Source organism: Neoarius graeffei, chromosome 20, assembly GCF_027579695.1.
Source record: "Neoarius graeffei isolate fNeoGra1 chromosome 20, fNeoGra1.pri, whole genome shotgun sequence".
Classification (NCBI taxonomy): Eukaryota; Metazoa; Chordata; class Actinopteri; order Siluriformes; family Ariidae; genus Neoarius; species Neoarius graeffei.
This window is the reverse complement of record NC_083588.1, coordinates 38,314,045-38,327,726: the sequence shown is the minus strand read 5'-3', so window position 1 is coordinate 38,327,726 and position 13,682 is coordinate 38,314,045. Positions and strand designations below refer to the sequence as shown.

The 13,682-nt window shown below is 44.3% G+C and overlaps 1 protein-coding gene across 4 annotated transcripts in view; it reads right to left on the bottom strand.

Moving 5' to 3' along the window:
* Nucleotides 1-5,961: 5,961 nt before the first annotated feature.
* Nucleotides 5,962-13,682, bottom strand: part of smarca4a (SWI/SNF related, matrix associated, actin dependent regulator of chromatin, subfamily a, member 4a) — a 67,916-nt gene continuing 60,195 nt past the window's right edge. For 3 of the 4 annotated variants that reach the window (XM_060901658.1, XM_060901661.1, XM_060901659.1), the window contains 6 exons: nt 11,045-11,307; nt 10,444-10,549; nt 10,078-10,179; nt 9,840-9,972; nt 9,621-9,760; nt 5,962-6,811 (listed from right to left, as the gene is read on the bottom strand). In XM_060901658.1, the coding sequence (XP_060757641.1) occupies nt 6,779-6,811; nt 9,621-9,760; nt 9,840-9,972; nt 10,078-10,179; nt 10,444-10,549; nt 11,045-11,307 (777 nt within the window). In that variant the 3' untranslated portion in view covers nt 5,962-6,778. The remainder of the gene's footprint in view (nt 6,812-9,620; nt 9,761-9,839; nt 9,973-10,077; nt 10,180-10,443; nt 10,550-11,044; nt 11,308-13,682) is intronic. The other variant, XM_060901660.1, reaches the window with a different exon arrangement.

Sequence of the window (13,682 nt, the reverse complement as noted above, 5' to 3'; positions counted from 1 at the left end):
GATCAGAAGGGCAGATCAGTGTTTACAGAATTACCCGTATGTACATGCGTAGGCACAGGAAAGAACATGATAAAACTAACACTTTTTCCTTAACATTAACACTAACACCACCACCACGAGTTCACTGTTTGTTTCACTGGTCAACATGGTTTAAGATGCTTTGAAATAGAGAAGGAAATGTTGGAACCAGTGTGCAGCCTTCAAAATCCATCCATCCATCATCTGTAGCAACTTATCCTGTTCTACAGGGTCGCAGGCAAGCTGGAGCCTATCCCAGCTGACTATGGGTGAGAGGCGGGGTACACCCTGGACAAGTCGCCAGGTCATCACAGGGCCGACACATAGACACAGACAACCATTCACACTCACATTCACACCTACGGTCAATTTAGAGTCACCAGTTAACCTAACCTGCATGTCTTTGGACTGTGGGGGAAACCGGAGCACCCGGAGGAAACCCATGCAGACACGGGGAGAACATGCAAACTCCGCACAGAAAGGCCCTCGCCGGCCAAGGGGCTCAAACCCAGGACCTTCTTGATGTGAGGCGACAGTGCTAGCCTTCAAAATCACTAAAAACATTTAGAAAGTCCTGTAAAAAGTCAGTATAAATCCTTTCTCATTTTTAAGAAAATGCATCATGCTTGGCTGTATATTATACACATTGCTCATTTCAGCAGTGTTATGTATTTGTTTCAGTTTCATACATTTTTTGATTTTTTTTTTGAGAGTTTAATATATAAAGCAATGTTTGGAGCTAAATACATAAATAAAATTCAGTCTCATATTTCATGCATATGTCCAGAAAAATAAAAAAAAAAGTAGATATATGAAATGAACAGATACAGACAGTTGCTGTAGCTGGTCTCTTCCAGCCAAGGCTATCAATCATTTCATTCCCAAGCGTGTCCATATCTTCCTTATAGTAGAAAATAAGGTCTTAAAAACTAAATTCAGGTGGTTTAGATGAGAAAAGTGACATGGAAATAGAATATTCTGTCATTTAAACACATAGGGATGGGCGGTACTATAAATGGTATTGCAGCCATTTGTTTAAAAAACAAACAAACAGGGAAACTATATAAATTCCTGACAATTTAACATGCTGTGATGAGCTACTGGGAAACTGGGAAATTCATACCTTTATAAGCTGTCCATTGTATGCATTTCAGTACATGGCACTGGTGCTGATCATCTTAATATCTTAGACTAAGTCTAAACAAGGGGCGGTATGGTGGTGTAATGGTTAGCACTGTTGCCTCACAACAAGAAGGTCCTGGGTTCGAGCCCAGTGGCTGGCGAGGGCCTTTCTGTGCAGAGTTTGCATGTTCTCCCCGTGTCTGTTTGGGTTTCTCCCACAGTCCAAAGACATGCAGGTTAGGTTAATTGGTGGCTCTAATTAAATTGACCGTAGGTGTGAATGGTTGTTTGTCTCTGTGTCAGCCCTGTGATGACCTGGCGACTTGTCCAGGGTGTACCCCGCCTTTCGCCCGTAGTCAGCTGGGATAGGCTCCAGCTTGCCTGCGACCCTGTAGAACAGGATAAAGCAGCTACAGATAATGAGATTTTATATATATATATATATATATATATATATATATATAAGGGCGGCATGGTGGTGCAGTGGTTAGCGCTGTCGCCTCACAGCAAGAAGGTCCGGGTTCGAGCCCCGTGGCCGGCGAGGGCCTTTCTGTGTGGAGTTTGCATGTTCTCCCAGTGTTCGCGTGGGTTTCCTCCGGGTGCTCCGGTTTCCCCCACAGTCCAAAGACATGCAGGTTAGGTTAACTGGTGACTCTAAATTGACCGTAGGTGTGAATGAGAGTGTGAATGGTTGTCTGTGTCAGCCCTGTGATGACCTGGCGACTTGTCCAAGGTGTACCCCGCCTTTCGCCCGTAGTCAGCTGGGATAGGCTCCAGCTTGTCTGCGACCCTGTAGAACAGGATACAGCGGCTACAGATAATGAGTGAGATGATATATATATATATATATATATATATATATATATAGAGAGAGAGAGTTTAGCAATTCCTGTTGTCTCAGAACACAGAAAACATATGCAGGCAGCAGCAGATCTTGGAGTGAAGCCTGATTGATGGTCTTCTAGAAGATGCTAGATATCAGATCTGTGGCTCCTATCTATTGTAGTTTGAAACAGATTAAACCGTCATCTTCCTGCTCTGAGGACCAAAAACAGAAGCATAACATGGATCAAGTCCAGTAGCTCTTCCTTTATCAGGATTCCTTGTTTTAATAAAGTTTGCAGGACATGTGTATAATTTTATGTCCTCCACTGAAAACAGATCAGAGACAGGGCAAGTTTTATTCCACTCAAAGTTCGTAATTGTAGGTTAGGACCTTAATTTGGATTAACTTGAAGCAATCGTGACAGATGCTGCTTGTGGCCAGTATATCAACTGTGCTTATAAATAAATTTGTGTGTAATTATAGCTTATACAGTACTCAAAAAAATCAATGTGCAGAACAACCGCTTAGGGAGCAAAGGTTTCAGAGACTCATGAAATCGAACAGGCTTTATTCCTGATGTCTTTAACTGGTACAGTTAATACTGTATATGATTAGCCAGTAGGTGCTTTATTCCAGTTGTGAAAACGATGCACTTCTTTGTAGGTTAGAAAGTTAACATGGTTTCATTTAAACACATGATGGCAGATGTGACCACACCACTGAGTTGAACAAACTGGTTATATTTAGTTTGTGTAAAAGAAAACCTTCAGAATTTCTTCAGTATCTTAAATCACCAGTGTTTTTAGTGATGTATATCTGATCAGGAATTTTGTATCTTCTTCTTCTGGCTGCTCCCGATTAAGGGTCTCAACAGCAGATCTTTCGTCTCCATTGCTCCCTGTCTTCCACATCCTTCTCTACCACACCTGCCACTTTCATGTCCTCTCTCACCACATCCATGTATCTCCTCTTTGGCCTTCCTCATTTTCATGTGCCTGGCAGCTCCGTCCTCAACATTCTCCTTCCCACATGCTCTGCATCTCTTCTCAGGATGTGCCCATACCATCTCAGTCTCATCTCTCTTAGCTTAATTCCCAAGCTCTCCACATGCGCTGTCCCTCTGATGTGCTCGTTCCTTATCCTGTCCAACCTCGTCACTCCCATCGCAAACCTCAACTCAGCCACCTCCAACTTTGCCTCCTGTCTCTTTGTTACTGGTACTGTCTCCAATCCATACATCACAGCTGGTCTCACTACTGTCTTATACATCTTACCTTTCACTTTTGCTGGGACTTTCCTATCACAAATGACTCCCGAAATCCTTCTCCAACTGCTCCACCCTGCCTGCACTCTCTTTCTCACCTCACTATCGCAGCCCCCATTTTCCTGCACAGTTGACCCCAGGTACCTGAATCTCATCTCATTATCTGTAGCCGCCTTATCCTGTTCTACAGGGTCGCAGGCAAGCTGGAGCCTATCCCAGCTGACTACGGGCGAAAGGCGGGGTACACCCTGGACAAGTCGCCAGGTCATCACAGGGCTGACACATAGACACAGACAACCATTCACACCTACGGTCAATTTAGTGTCACCAGTTAACCTAACCTGCATGTCTTTGGACTGTGGGGGAAACCGGAGCACCCGGAGGAAACCCACGCGGACACGGGGAGAACATGCAAACTCCGCACAGAAAGGCCCTCGCCAGCCACGGGGCTTGAACCCAGACCTTCTTGCTGTGAGGCGACAGCGCTAACCACTACACCACCGTGCCGCCCAGTACCTGAATCTAATTAGGAATTTTGTATATAAAAGAGAAAATATAAAAGCACTTTACCTGGAGTCCTAACCATATCGCAAATAATATAATTCCTGTTAGGGTCAACTTTATTGATTGAATGAATGATATAAACAAATCCTCAGAGATCAATTGTTTGATTAAACATAAGGCACAGAAAATGAGCTGGTTTTGGTGTAGACTGTGTCCCCTGATCGTAGACCTGAAAAGATGTCTGGCACACTGAAATGTAAAGCTGGAGTTAGAGTGAGATACATACAAAAAACAAAATTTAACATGAATTATATTTCTTCAGAGAAAATCAAACACTGTTTACATGCATAAGGTATCATATACAACACAGTTTGTCATTTAATACTTGGATGGAAAAAAAAAGCATCAAGCTTTTACAGTGATATGAAACTCAGATCTTTTAATGCTGCAAATAGAACTTTTGCTTTTCCTATTTTTAAATAAATCCAGGCTGCATGCAATATCTCGATTACATTTAAGTGATGGTGTTTCTCTGACCAGCATAATACATCTTACAGTGAGCTCGATTCAGGTAGCACACACGTTTCCACTGTGGGTAAGTTACAGTTCAGTCCGTGTACATATGAGAGATGAAAATGAGTATTTACATTCATGTGAAAGCAGAACAGCAGGTGTAAAGATGAAGCTAATTTAGATAAAATTACCTTTAAAAATCAGCATGTTCTGTCCTCATCATGTGTGTTAGCTATGTAAAAAAATAAATAAATTACAAGGCTTAGTCAGGTTACAGTGCTACCATCCTCTTTTTTTGTGATGGATCTTACAAAATGGATTAACAGCAAGAAGGTTCTGGGTTCGAGCCCAGTGGCTGATGAGGGCCTTTCTGTGTGGAGTTTGCATGTTCTCCCCGTGTCTGCGTGGGTTTCCTCCACAGTCCAAAGACATGCAGGTTAGGTTAACTGGTGACTCTAAATTGACCGTAGGTGTGAATGGTTGTCTGTGTCTATGTGTCAGCCCTGTGATGACCTGGCGACTTGTCCAGGGTGTACCCCGCCTCTCGCCCGTAGTCAGCTGGGATAGGCTCCAGCTTGCCTGCGACCCTGCACAGGATAAGCGGTTACGGATAATGGATGGATGGGCTTAATCCAAATCTCAACAATAAGTAGGCCTCAACCTGGACCTAATGTGTTCTGTTGGTGGAAGGTTCAGGGATCAAAAGATCTATCTATCTATCTATCTATCTATCCATCCATCCATCCATCCATCCTCTGTAGCCGCTTATCCTGTTCTACAGGGTCGCAGGCAAGCTCAAGCCTATCCCAGCTGACTATGGGCGAGAGGCGGGGTACACCTTGGACAAGTCGCCAGGTTATTGCATGGATCCAATAAATATCCAGAATGTTCTCATCTCATTATCTCTAGCCGCTTTATCCTTCTACAGGGTTGCAGGCAAGCTGGAGCCTATCCTAGCTGACTACGGGCGAAAGGCGGGGTACACCCTGGACAAGTCGCCAGGTCATCACAGGGCTGACACATAGACACAGACAACCATTCACACTCACGGTCAATTTAGAGTCACCAGTTAACCTAATCTGCATGTCTTTGGACTGTAGGGGAAACCGGAGCACCCGGAGGAAACCCACACGGACACAGGGAGAACATGCAAACTCCTATCTAGAATGTTATTATACAAATTTGACTAAGGAGCCTAATATTTAGATGGATTTATTATGTTCATGCTATTAATCTGATTTAGCTCTGTGGAATTTGACAGGTAAAGGGACCTCTGCCTGACAAACATCTAAGGCCCCCTGCTTTCTTAATTTCCTCTTGGCTTGGAGCGCCATCTAGTGTCAATCATTCAGAAAAGAAACAGAAGAGATATCAGGCAAGCAAAAGTAGAAGGGTCAGTTTTTATTCTCAGAGGGGGGTGTCCAGACAGGAAGGTTACCGTACAATGGTCATGTTGGAGATTATAATGGGAGCACCATTTACATTGATTCATCTACAGCTTCAGCTTTATCCTGACCAGAAGGTCTGGGCTTTATTCAAAAACGTTTGGTTTTGTCATCCGATCTTGCATTCAGTACAAAACTGTACACAGGCCCCATGGCAGGAAATTTCTAAGAAAAATCATAACTCCACAAGCAACATTAAGTGCTTTGAAAGAAACTTATTCTATGTCATGAACTTCAGACAAAAGAAACCCACATGTGGCCACAGAGACTGGTTGTAACATGTCTTTATTATAGTCTTGGGAATCCAGTGACACCGACACAGTACTGAGTCCTAAGCACTACTCCTCCTTTTAGCCAACTGGAGCTCAACAAGGGAGGAAGTACCGTAATCCTGCTAATAGTTTTTTTTTTTTTTTAAATTAACCTTAGGAAAGAAACTGAAAGACAGAAAAGTCAAAGAGAATAATGGCAGAACAACCCCGATGCACCTTGCTCCTTAACAGACAAGCACTCTGGAGAGGCTTTTAAAAAAACAAACAAAAAAAACCCCACACACAAGAAACAGTGACTACTGTACACTGCTCACAAAGGCATGAAATTACAGAAAAACAATAATTTCACCTAAAAATGGTCAAGTAAATTTTCCTGATCGTTCACATTCTATCAGCTAGCCACGCTACCGCCCACATTTTCATAAAGGGGGGGAAAAAACCCACACAATATAAAGAAAGAAATACATTCCTACTATATATAAACCGGGAATGCCTGTTTAAATATTAAAAAGTGTGTGTTTGTTTTTTCTTCTTCTTGGATTTAAACCACCTGAGCCAGCACCATCAAAGCTGAACTGCATTATTATTATTTTTTTTTTACATGGACCCTCCATTAAAAAACACTTCATTCTGGGGTTTAACTGGCCACACAAACCTGCACAATGTCTTATTAATCCGTTTGGATTTGACGCGTCACTGAAAATTCATTTAAGGTAAACTAACTAGGCCTTTCACACGGAATTGGTCCTGTAACGCTAAAGTGAAAAACAATGTCGAGGTCCGAGAGAAAGGATGGTTTGGACTGGGTGAAGGCTTAATCTTCCTCACTTCCACTGGCAGAGTGCTCCTGTCAAAATGAAAGCAAGGGAGAAGGGGGGGAAAAAAGTGGATCAAGAAAGATTTGGACAGAAAATGACGACATGCATATGCGCACACTAGCTATGCAAATACTAACACTTATTAGATCATCTGATCACTGATTAATCAAACAGGAGATTCATCTTAAATATATCATTTAAATAGTACTGACATGATTCTTACAGTATAGACCCCTTTCACTGACGTCACCCGAAACCGGAAGTAAACAGATCCTGCGCCATTTTGGAAGACCAACAAACTCGTGATTAGGGGGAAATAACGGCAGCGGTATGTGAACCCACGAGAATAAAGTGCAGTGGCAAACGACTTAAACAAACAAATCTGAGCTGTTTTATTTATGATTTATTGGCCCAACAGTAGACTTGAAAGAAACCTGTGTGAGACTTGGCAAAAAACTGTGGATATAATGGATAAGTCTGTGCATGATCTGCGGACACTTTGAGGTAAGCAAACGCAAGAAATTCAGATTTAAAACATGCTAAATTGGCCCCAAGTTGATAACTGGATGAGGAGCAAGCCTCCCAGACTTCTACAATTTCTCATCTCATTATCTGTAGCCGCTTTATCCTTCTACAGGGTCGCAGGCAAGCTGGAGCCTATCCCAGCTGACTACGGGCGAAAGGCGGGGTACACCCTGGACAAGTCGCCAGGTCATCACAGGGCTGACACATAGACACAGACAACCATTCACACTCACATTCACACCTACGGTCAATTTAGAGTCACCAGTTAACCTAACCTGCATGTCTTTGGACTGTGGGGGAACCGGAGCACCCGGAGGAAACCCACACGGACACGGGGAGAACATGCAAACTCCACACAGAAAGGCCCTCGCCGGCCACGGGGCTCGAACCCGGACCTTCTTGCTGTGAGGTGACAGCGCTAACCACTACACCACCGTGCCGCCCACATATATATATTCATTCATTCATTCATTCATTCATCTCTAGCCGCTTTATCCTTCTACAAGGTCGCAGGCAAGCTGGAGCCTATCCCAGCTGACTACGGGCGAAAGGCGGGGTACACCCTGGACAAGTCGCCAGGTCATCACAGGGCTGACACATATGCCGCTTTTCCACTACAAACGCGGCTGAGCCGTGCCGTGCTGAGTCGAGCTGAGTGGGGCTGTTGGAGTTGCATTTCGACTACAACCGCGCTGAACCGTGCTGGCTGGAAGTGGGTGGACACATTGGGTGGAGTTAGCGAAAGTGGGTGGACATCAGGTGATGTCATTAAGCAGCGCAAACAGTGACATCAGTGATCTTTTAAGCGGTAGTCTCACGACCCGAATAGTAAACAATAAACATGGAGTTGTTAGTGTTGCTGGTCTTGGTGCTGTGGCTTGTTGTCACCGACAACGCGAACAGACACTGGCAAGAGCGTATAGATGAGGCGAGGCGCATAAGCCTTCAGAAATTCTCGTAATTCGTAATTATTCTCCTTCCGGGTTTGCGGTGTTTACAGATCCCAGCGCGCTCGCGGGGCGTGTGTGGGCATGTGAGGACACTCCTCCTCACCAATCAGTGCACAGGGGAGTGTCTGCTCACGCCCCCAGCCTCACTCGGCACGGTTTGGCTCGCTTCAGCCTCACTCCAAAACCGTGCGAGTTTTAGGGGCTAAGCAGGGCTGAAACGAGCTGAGTCGTGCTGGTTTTTGGTAGTCGAAACGCGAGCCGTGTCGGGCTGAAGTGAGCTGAAAAAGGGTAGTGGAAAAGGGCCAATAGACACAGACAACCATTCACACTCACATTCACACCTACGGTCAATTTAGAGCCACCAGTTAACCTAACCTGCATGTCTTTGGACTGTGGGGGAAACCGGAGCACCCGGAGGAAACCCACGCGGACACGGGGAGAACATGCAAACTCCACACAGAAAGGCCCTCGCCGGCCATGGGGCTCGAACCCGGACCTTCTTGCTGTGAGGCGACAGCGCTAACCACTACACCACCGTGCCGCCGACTTCTACAATTTAATAATAATAATAATAATAATAATAATAATTTAGGATGGTTTGGGGCTTGCTCGCTGCTGCCAGGTTGGTTGTTGAGTAGCCTGACTGGTTTTTTTTCTTGCGTGTGGTATCATTGTTGACGCGAGGTTGTTTTTTTGAACATGCCAATGCGGACACGATTTCCCCTGATGAGTTTATGACTTCAGACGCGATGCGTGTGTGGAGGTGTGGAGTCCGCGTGATATGTGCGCAAGATAGGCTTCTCATGTGTTTGGAGATCCGCGCTCCGAGACAAGCGCAAGCACCCCCCAGGGAAAAAAAGGGACCCCCTTTTTAGTTCGAACACTGAGTGTAGGCACTGGGTGTAAACAACAAATAGTTTACAATGTCTGGGTAGCAAACAGATGGCAGAATTGGTGTCCGGTCCTCCTTATGTTTCCATTCTCCCTTGCCCCGAGTCTTATCATATGGGTCAAACCCATCAATCACAGCCAGTTTCTCCACATACCGTGCCCTTTCTGCAGCTGGTAATGTACTCGCATAACCCGAATTATCATCCATTGTGTCACTTTACTCTCGCTCGTACTTCGTTTTATATTGTGAGTGCATGTACTTGGTCTTCCAATATGGCGCCTAACAAAATCTCGCGGCGCGGTGACGTCATGTGAAAGGGGTCTATTGGACTAAATAAAAGCTGGATTCGATACGATATTGGAGCAAAAAGGAATAAAATAAGCAGTTCATATAGTCTTTGGGAGCATGTGTAAATTTCAGCACCGATAACACTGCATAACTATTCACAATAAGTGTGTGTGTGTGTGTTACCTCTTCCTGCTCCTCTTCACTGTCATCATCGCTTACTACCGGTTTAGGTCGTGAGCCTCGTCCAGTGCGCCGCCTGCCTTTCCCTCTCTCAAGAGCTTTCTCCTTACGGCTCAGCTTGATCTTCACCTTTACAGAGCGTGCTGGAACACAAACACGCACATTACTTCCTCCCTCTTCTACACAGAATCCGGTTGACACCAACAGGCACCAAATACTCACATTCAGACTCCGAGCCTTCATCCACCTCCTCTTCCTCCTCCTCACTCTCCTCTCCGTCGCTGTCCTCCTCCTTTTCGATCTTCTGCCGCACGCTTGTGAACACAGACTGGAGCACGATGGAGTCCTCGTAGATCTAATACACACACACAAAATCTGACCTGGCTGGCAAACTCGTATGAAGCGTTTTAAGAGTCAAAAACTACTCCATCTGATTTCACGTTGCAGTGAAGGATCTTACCAGCGACCCCTCCAGGTTGAAGGTCTGAGCGTTCTGGCAGAGCAGCATGACGTCTTTCTCCAAGTCGTTCAGACTGCGGTACTTATGGATCCTTATGCGTTCCTGCATTACAAAAGACAATCCGCATCTAATTACACGGCCTTTATGGGAATTACATCCGCACATGACTGCAAATTAACCTCAAACTGAAACTGACTGAAAAGTTCTGCGTTAAGAACTTGACACTCCTTTCAACCCATCCGAACTGTACAACATAACCTTCATGTGTATCAAAATAAGAAAAATCAAATACATTTCATTAGTTTGATAGGTGTGCAATCCCATTTTAATGGACATTATGGATCATTAGACTTTTTTGTAAGGTACCTTGATCTTGCGGAAGTCCACAGGTTTGCGGATAAGCTCATAATACTCGGGCAGCTCCTTGCGAGAGGGAAGCTGGATAAAGACCTCGCTCAGCTGCCTGCCACTGCTAACATAAAACAACATCAAATATATTGCAAACATAAAAAGCAAAATCTGCAACTGCATCTTCCGACTGTCAGACATGAAACTTTAAAGATCTCGAAAGCAGCACACCCCGACTTATTCAGCTGGAATTTCATCATGCCTTTCCCACTAAAGCCTAGGTCACAACCGGCCGTACGTGCTCCTACGGCCGGTCTACGTGCAAAAAACGCAAGAAACGCACGGAGACGTGCTGATTTTCGAGCCGTAGACCGGCCGCAGAGGTTCTTTGTCATGTCAAACAAACTCTACGGGCGCTTACGTTTTTTTCAGGTTGCAAGACAAACTTACAGCCAACGTGCATCTTTCTCCACGAACAAAAAAAAAACAAAAAACGCAGCGATTTGGGAAACGCCAAAAATCACACGGCCAAAAAAATCGTATGTCCGGTTGTGACCTAGGCTTAAGTCACACATGAATGTCAGTCTAGGAAGTTAACCATCAATGGGTTATAGCTTACTTGTCCTTATACTTGACGACAGCATCAACAATTTTCTTCATCTTTTTGGTGAGGGATGGTGGGTTTGGAGAGAGTTTCTCAGCAGGGGGACGGCCACGCTTCTTTTGTTTCTTACTGTCATCATCCTTATCTCTACCTCGCCCGCTGGAGCTGGGTGTGGCTGTGCTTGGGAGGTCTAGGTCACGGTCTCGCTTCCTCTTCCGGGTCGTTTTCTTATGCCGCACTTCCTCTTCAATCTCCTCCAGTGTGCCCTCCTCTATAGCCTGAGGAGTGATTGAGATATACCATGAACTTCCCAAGCATTTGATAAGCTAAAATAAGTGACTCAAAACTTGCAAATAGGGATGTCCATTTCGGATTTTTTTCATCACAAACAGTCGACACTCCTTCACTGACGATCAATCGTTAACCGATAAGAAAATGTAGGCCTGCTTAGAATGGATGAGTGACCGTGACACCAATACAAAAAATAGGTACCCTATGGGTACATGTGGCTACTGCTTATAAATAAAATTGTTTTCTGATCCCATGTCCATACAGTAAATATAGCATATATATATATATATATATATATATATATATATATATATATATATATTTACTCTATGAGGCAGTAGCCATAAAAATGAAGTGTAATCCAAAAATGAACAATTTAAAAAAGTCACACAAGTAAAATATACCAAGTGTCTATACTTTATATTATTCTACTCTTACAGTTTTCCAAACCCAAACCTCCGAACCGAGGCCGACATACACACGCTGTCGCCATGACCGAAACTCTTATTTCCCGGAAAAGGCTCAGCACTAGAGCTCAGTGCTCTCAATACTCTTTTCAAACAACTTCCTGTAACAACTCAGAAGCGCGTCGCATCTCCATCACACACGGGACCGCTGGCCGAGGAAGGCGAGGAAGGGGGGGGGGGCTACCTGGAGTACATTTTAAAATAGAAACGCACTTCCCCTCGGTAATAAGCATAAACATGACTGAAAGTGACTTCTTTAGACTAGTTCATTTATTTCGAATGGTGAACCGAATTGTATACACTCACTGGCCATTTTAATAGGAACACCTGTATGCGTATGTGCAGTGAACGATTGTTACACTCATCCTTACAACACGATGACATAATGGCTACAGCCTCTGTGACAAAAATGCTTTAGAAATTACAAGTGCCTTATTTCCCCACAGTGCAAATAATTCATAACTTACATAAATAATTAGCAAGATGTTGCCAGACTTTGCAAGGAATAAAACAGATTAACCAAAAAAAAAAAAAAAAAACCCCACAACATTTAATCTTCCAGCGCCGAGTGCACTTAACCAGCAGGTCCGGTGGCCTACGTCTCCCAGGTACGAAAATATTGTAAAACTCGGGCCTATTAAAATGAACAGCAAGTGGGCACACTTTCTAATGCATAAGCACAGAGAGTGCAGTCACAGAAAACAGCTCCACTGTCGGGTATACGTAATTTAATTCTTGATCAGCAGCCAACGTTTTAACAAAACGGAAAAGTTGTTTACTTGTTTTTATTCAGAAATAGCAACATGTGGACATGCGACTTCCGGGTTATGGTGCTGTGCTGAGCGCACGTATGTAGGAGCTCCCGTGGAAATTCAGAGAATAAACTAACCAAACAGCCAGTATAAGACCTGTGAGTAGTCACAACTAGGGCTGGGAATCGATCCAGATTTCCTGGATCGATTCGATTCTGATTCATAAGGTCACGATCCGATATCGATTTACTTAGATATTGCTGGATTGTCACTTTAAAGTAAAACCTCTCCCTATAGAGATCTTGCAGTCACGTGACCGGAAAGTACACAACCCCCATCTTGTCGGTCAAAAACACCGCTGAATACTGCTGCACTCGTGTACAGAATGGATCAATTTCAACCGACGGACTACACGGCTCATTTTTCTAATGAACAGATAACTAGATACATGTCTAAAATAAACGATCTACAGATTTGTGACCCTTATGGCTTACCGGACGGAGTTTTCACGACCGGATTTTGAACTGCCAGCGGAATACCCGGACGTGTATGATTACCTCATCAACTTTCCCTCGCTGTTCAGTGGTGAAGCACTGCGTGCTTATAAATCTCTGGACAGTTATCTTCACAGAAATTCAGGATTTGTCAGCGACTCAGATGTGGCATCTTGTAAACAAGAAAATAATCCTCATTGGATGGGTAAGTCACTTAAGTATTGAGTATAGCACTGACCAGCCGATTATAGAATAGAATAAGGTAATTCCAAATCATCCGTCTTGTTTACATGGATCTGGCGTTGGAGAGGTAGAGGCTTGGCAGTGGAGGTTTGAGTGGCTGTTTTCTGAGCTTAGTCAACAGGCCGGCTCTGCCTGTAGCCTCGCTTTTGTTTCGGCTCCCGGCGCCGCCTCCTTCGCTTTGCTTCCAATAACAATCCACGGAGACCCCGCTGGTCTCGCTGTCTCGTCCGGAATGTTTTTTTTTTTCTCGCCTGGAATGTTGTGCATGCGATGGAAATCGCTACAAACCGTCATTTTCTGCTGGAAACCAATGTCCAGTAAGTCCATACGGTTGTAGTGGATATTGAAGTCCGGTACAGACAAACAACACGCAAAAATACACACAAAAAACATAAAAAAACATGCA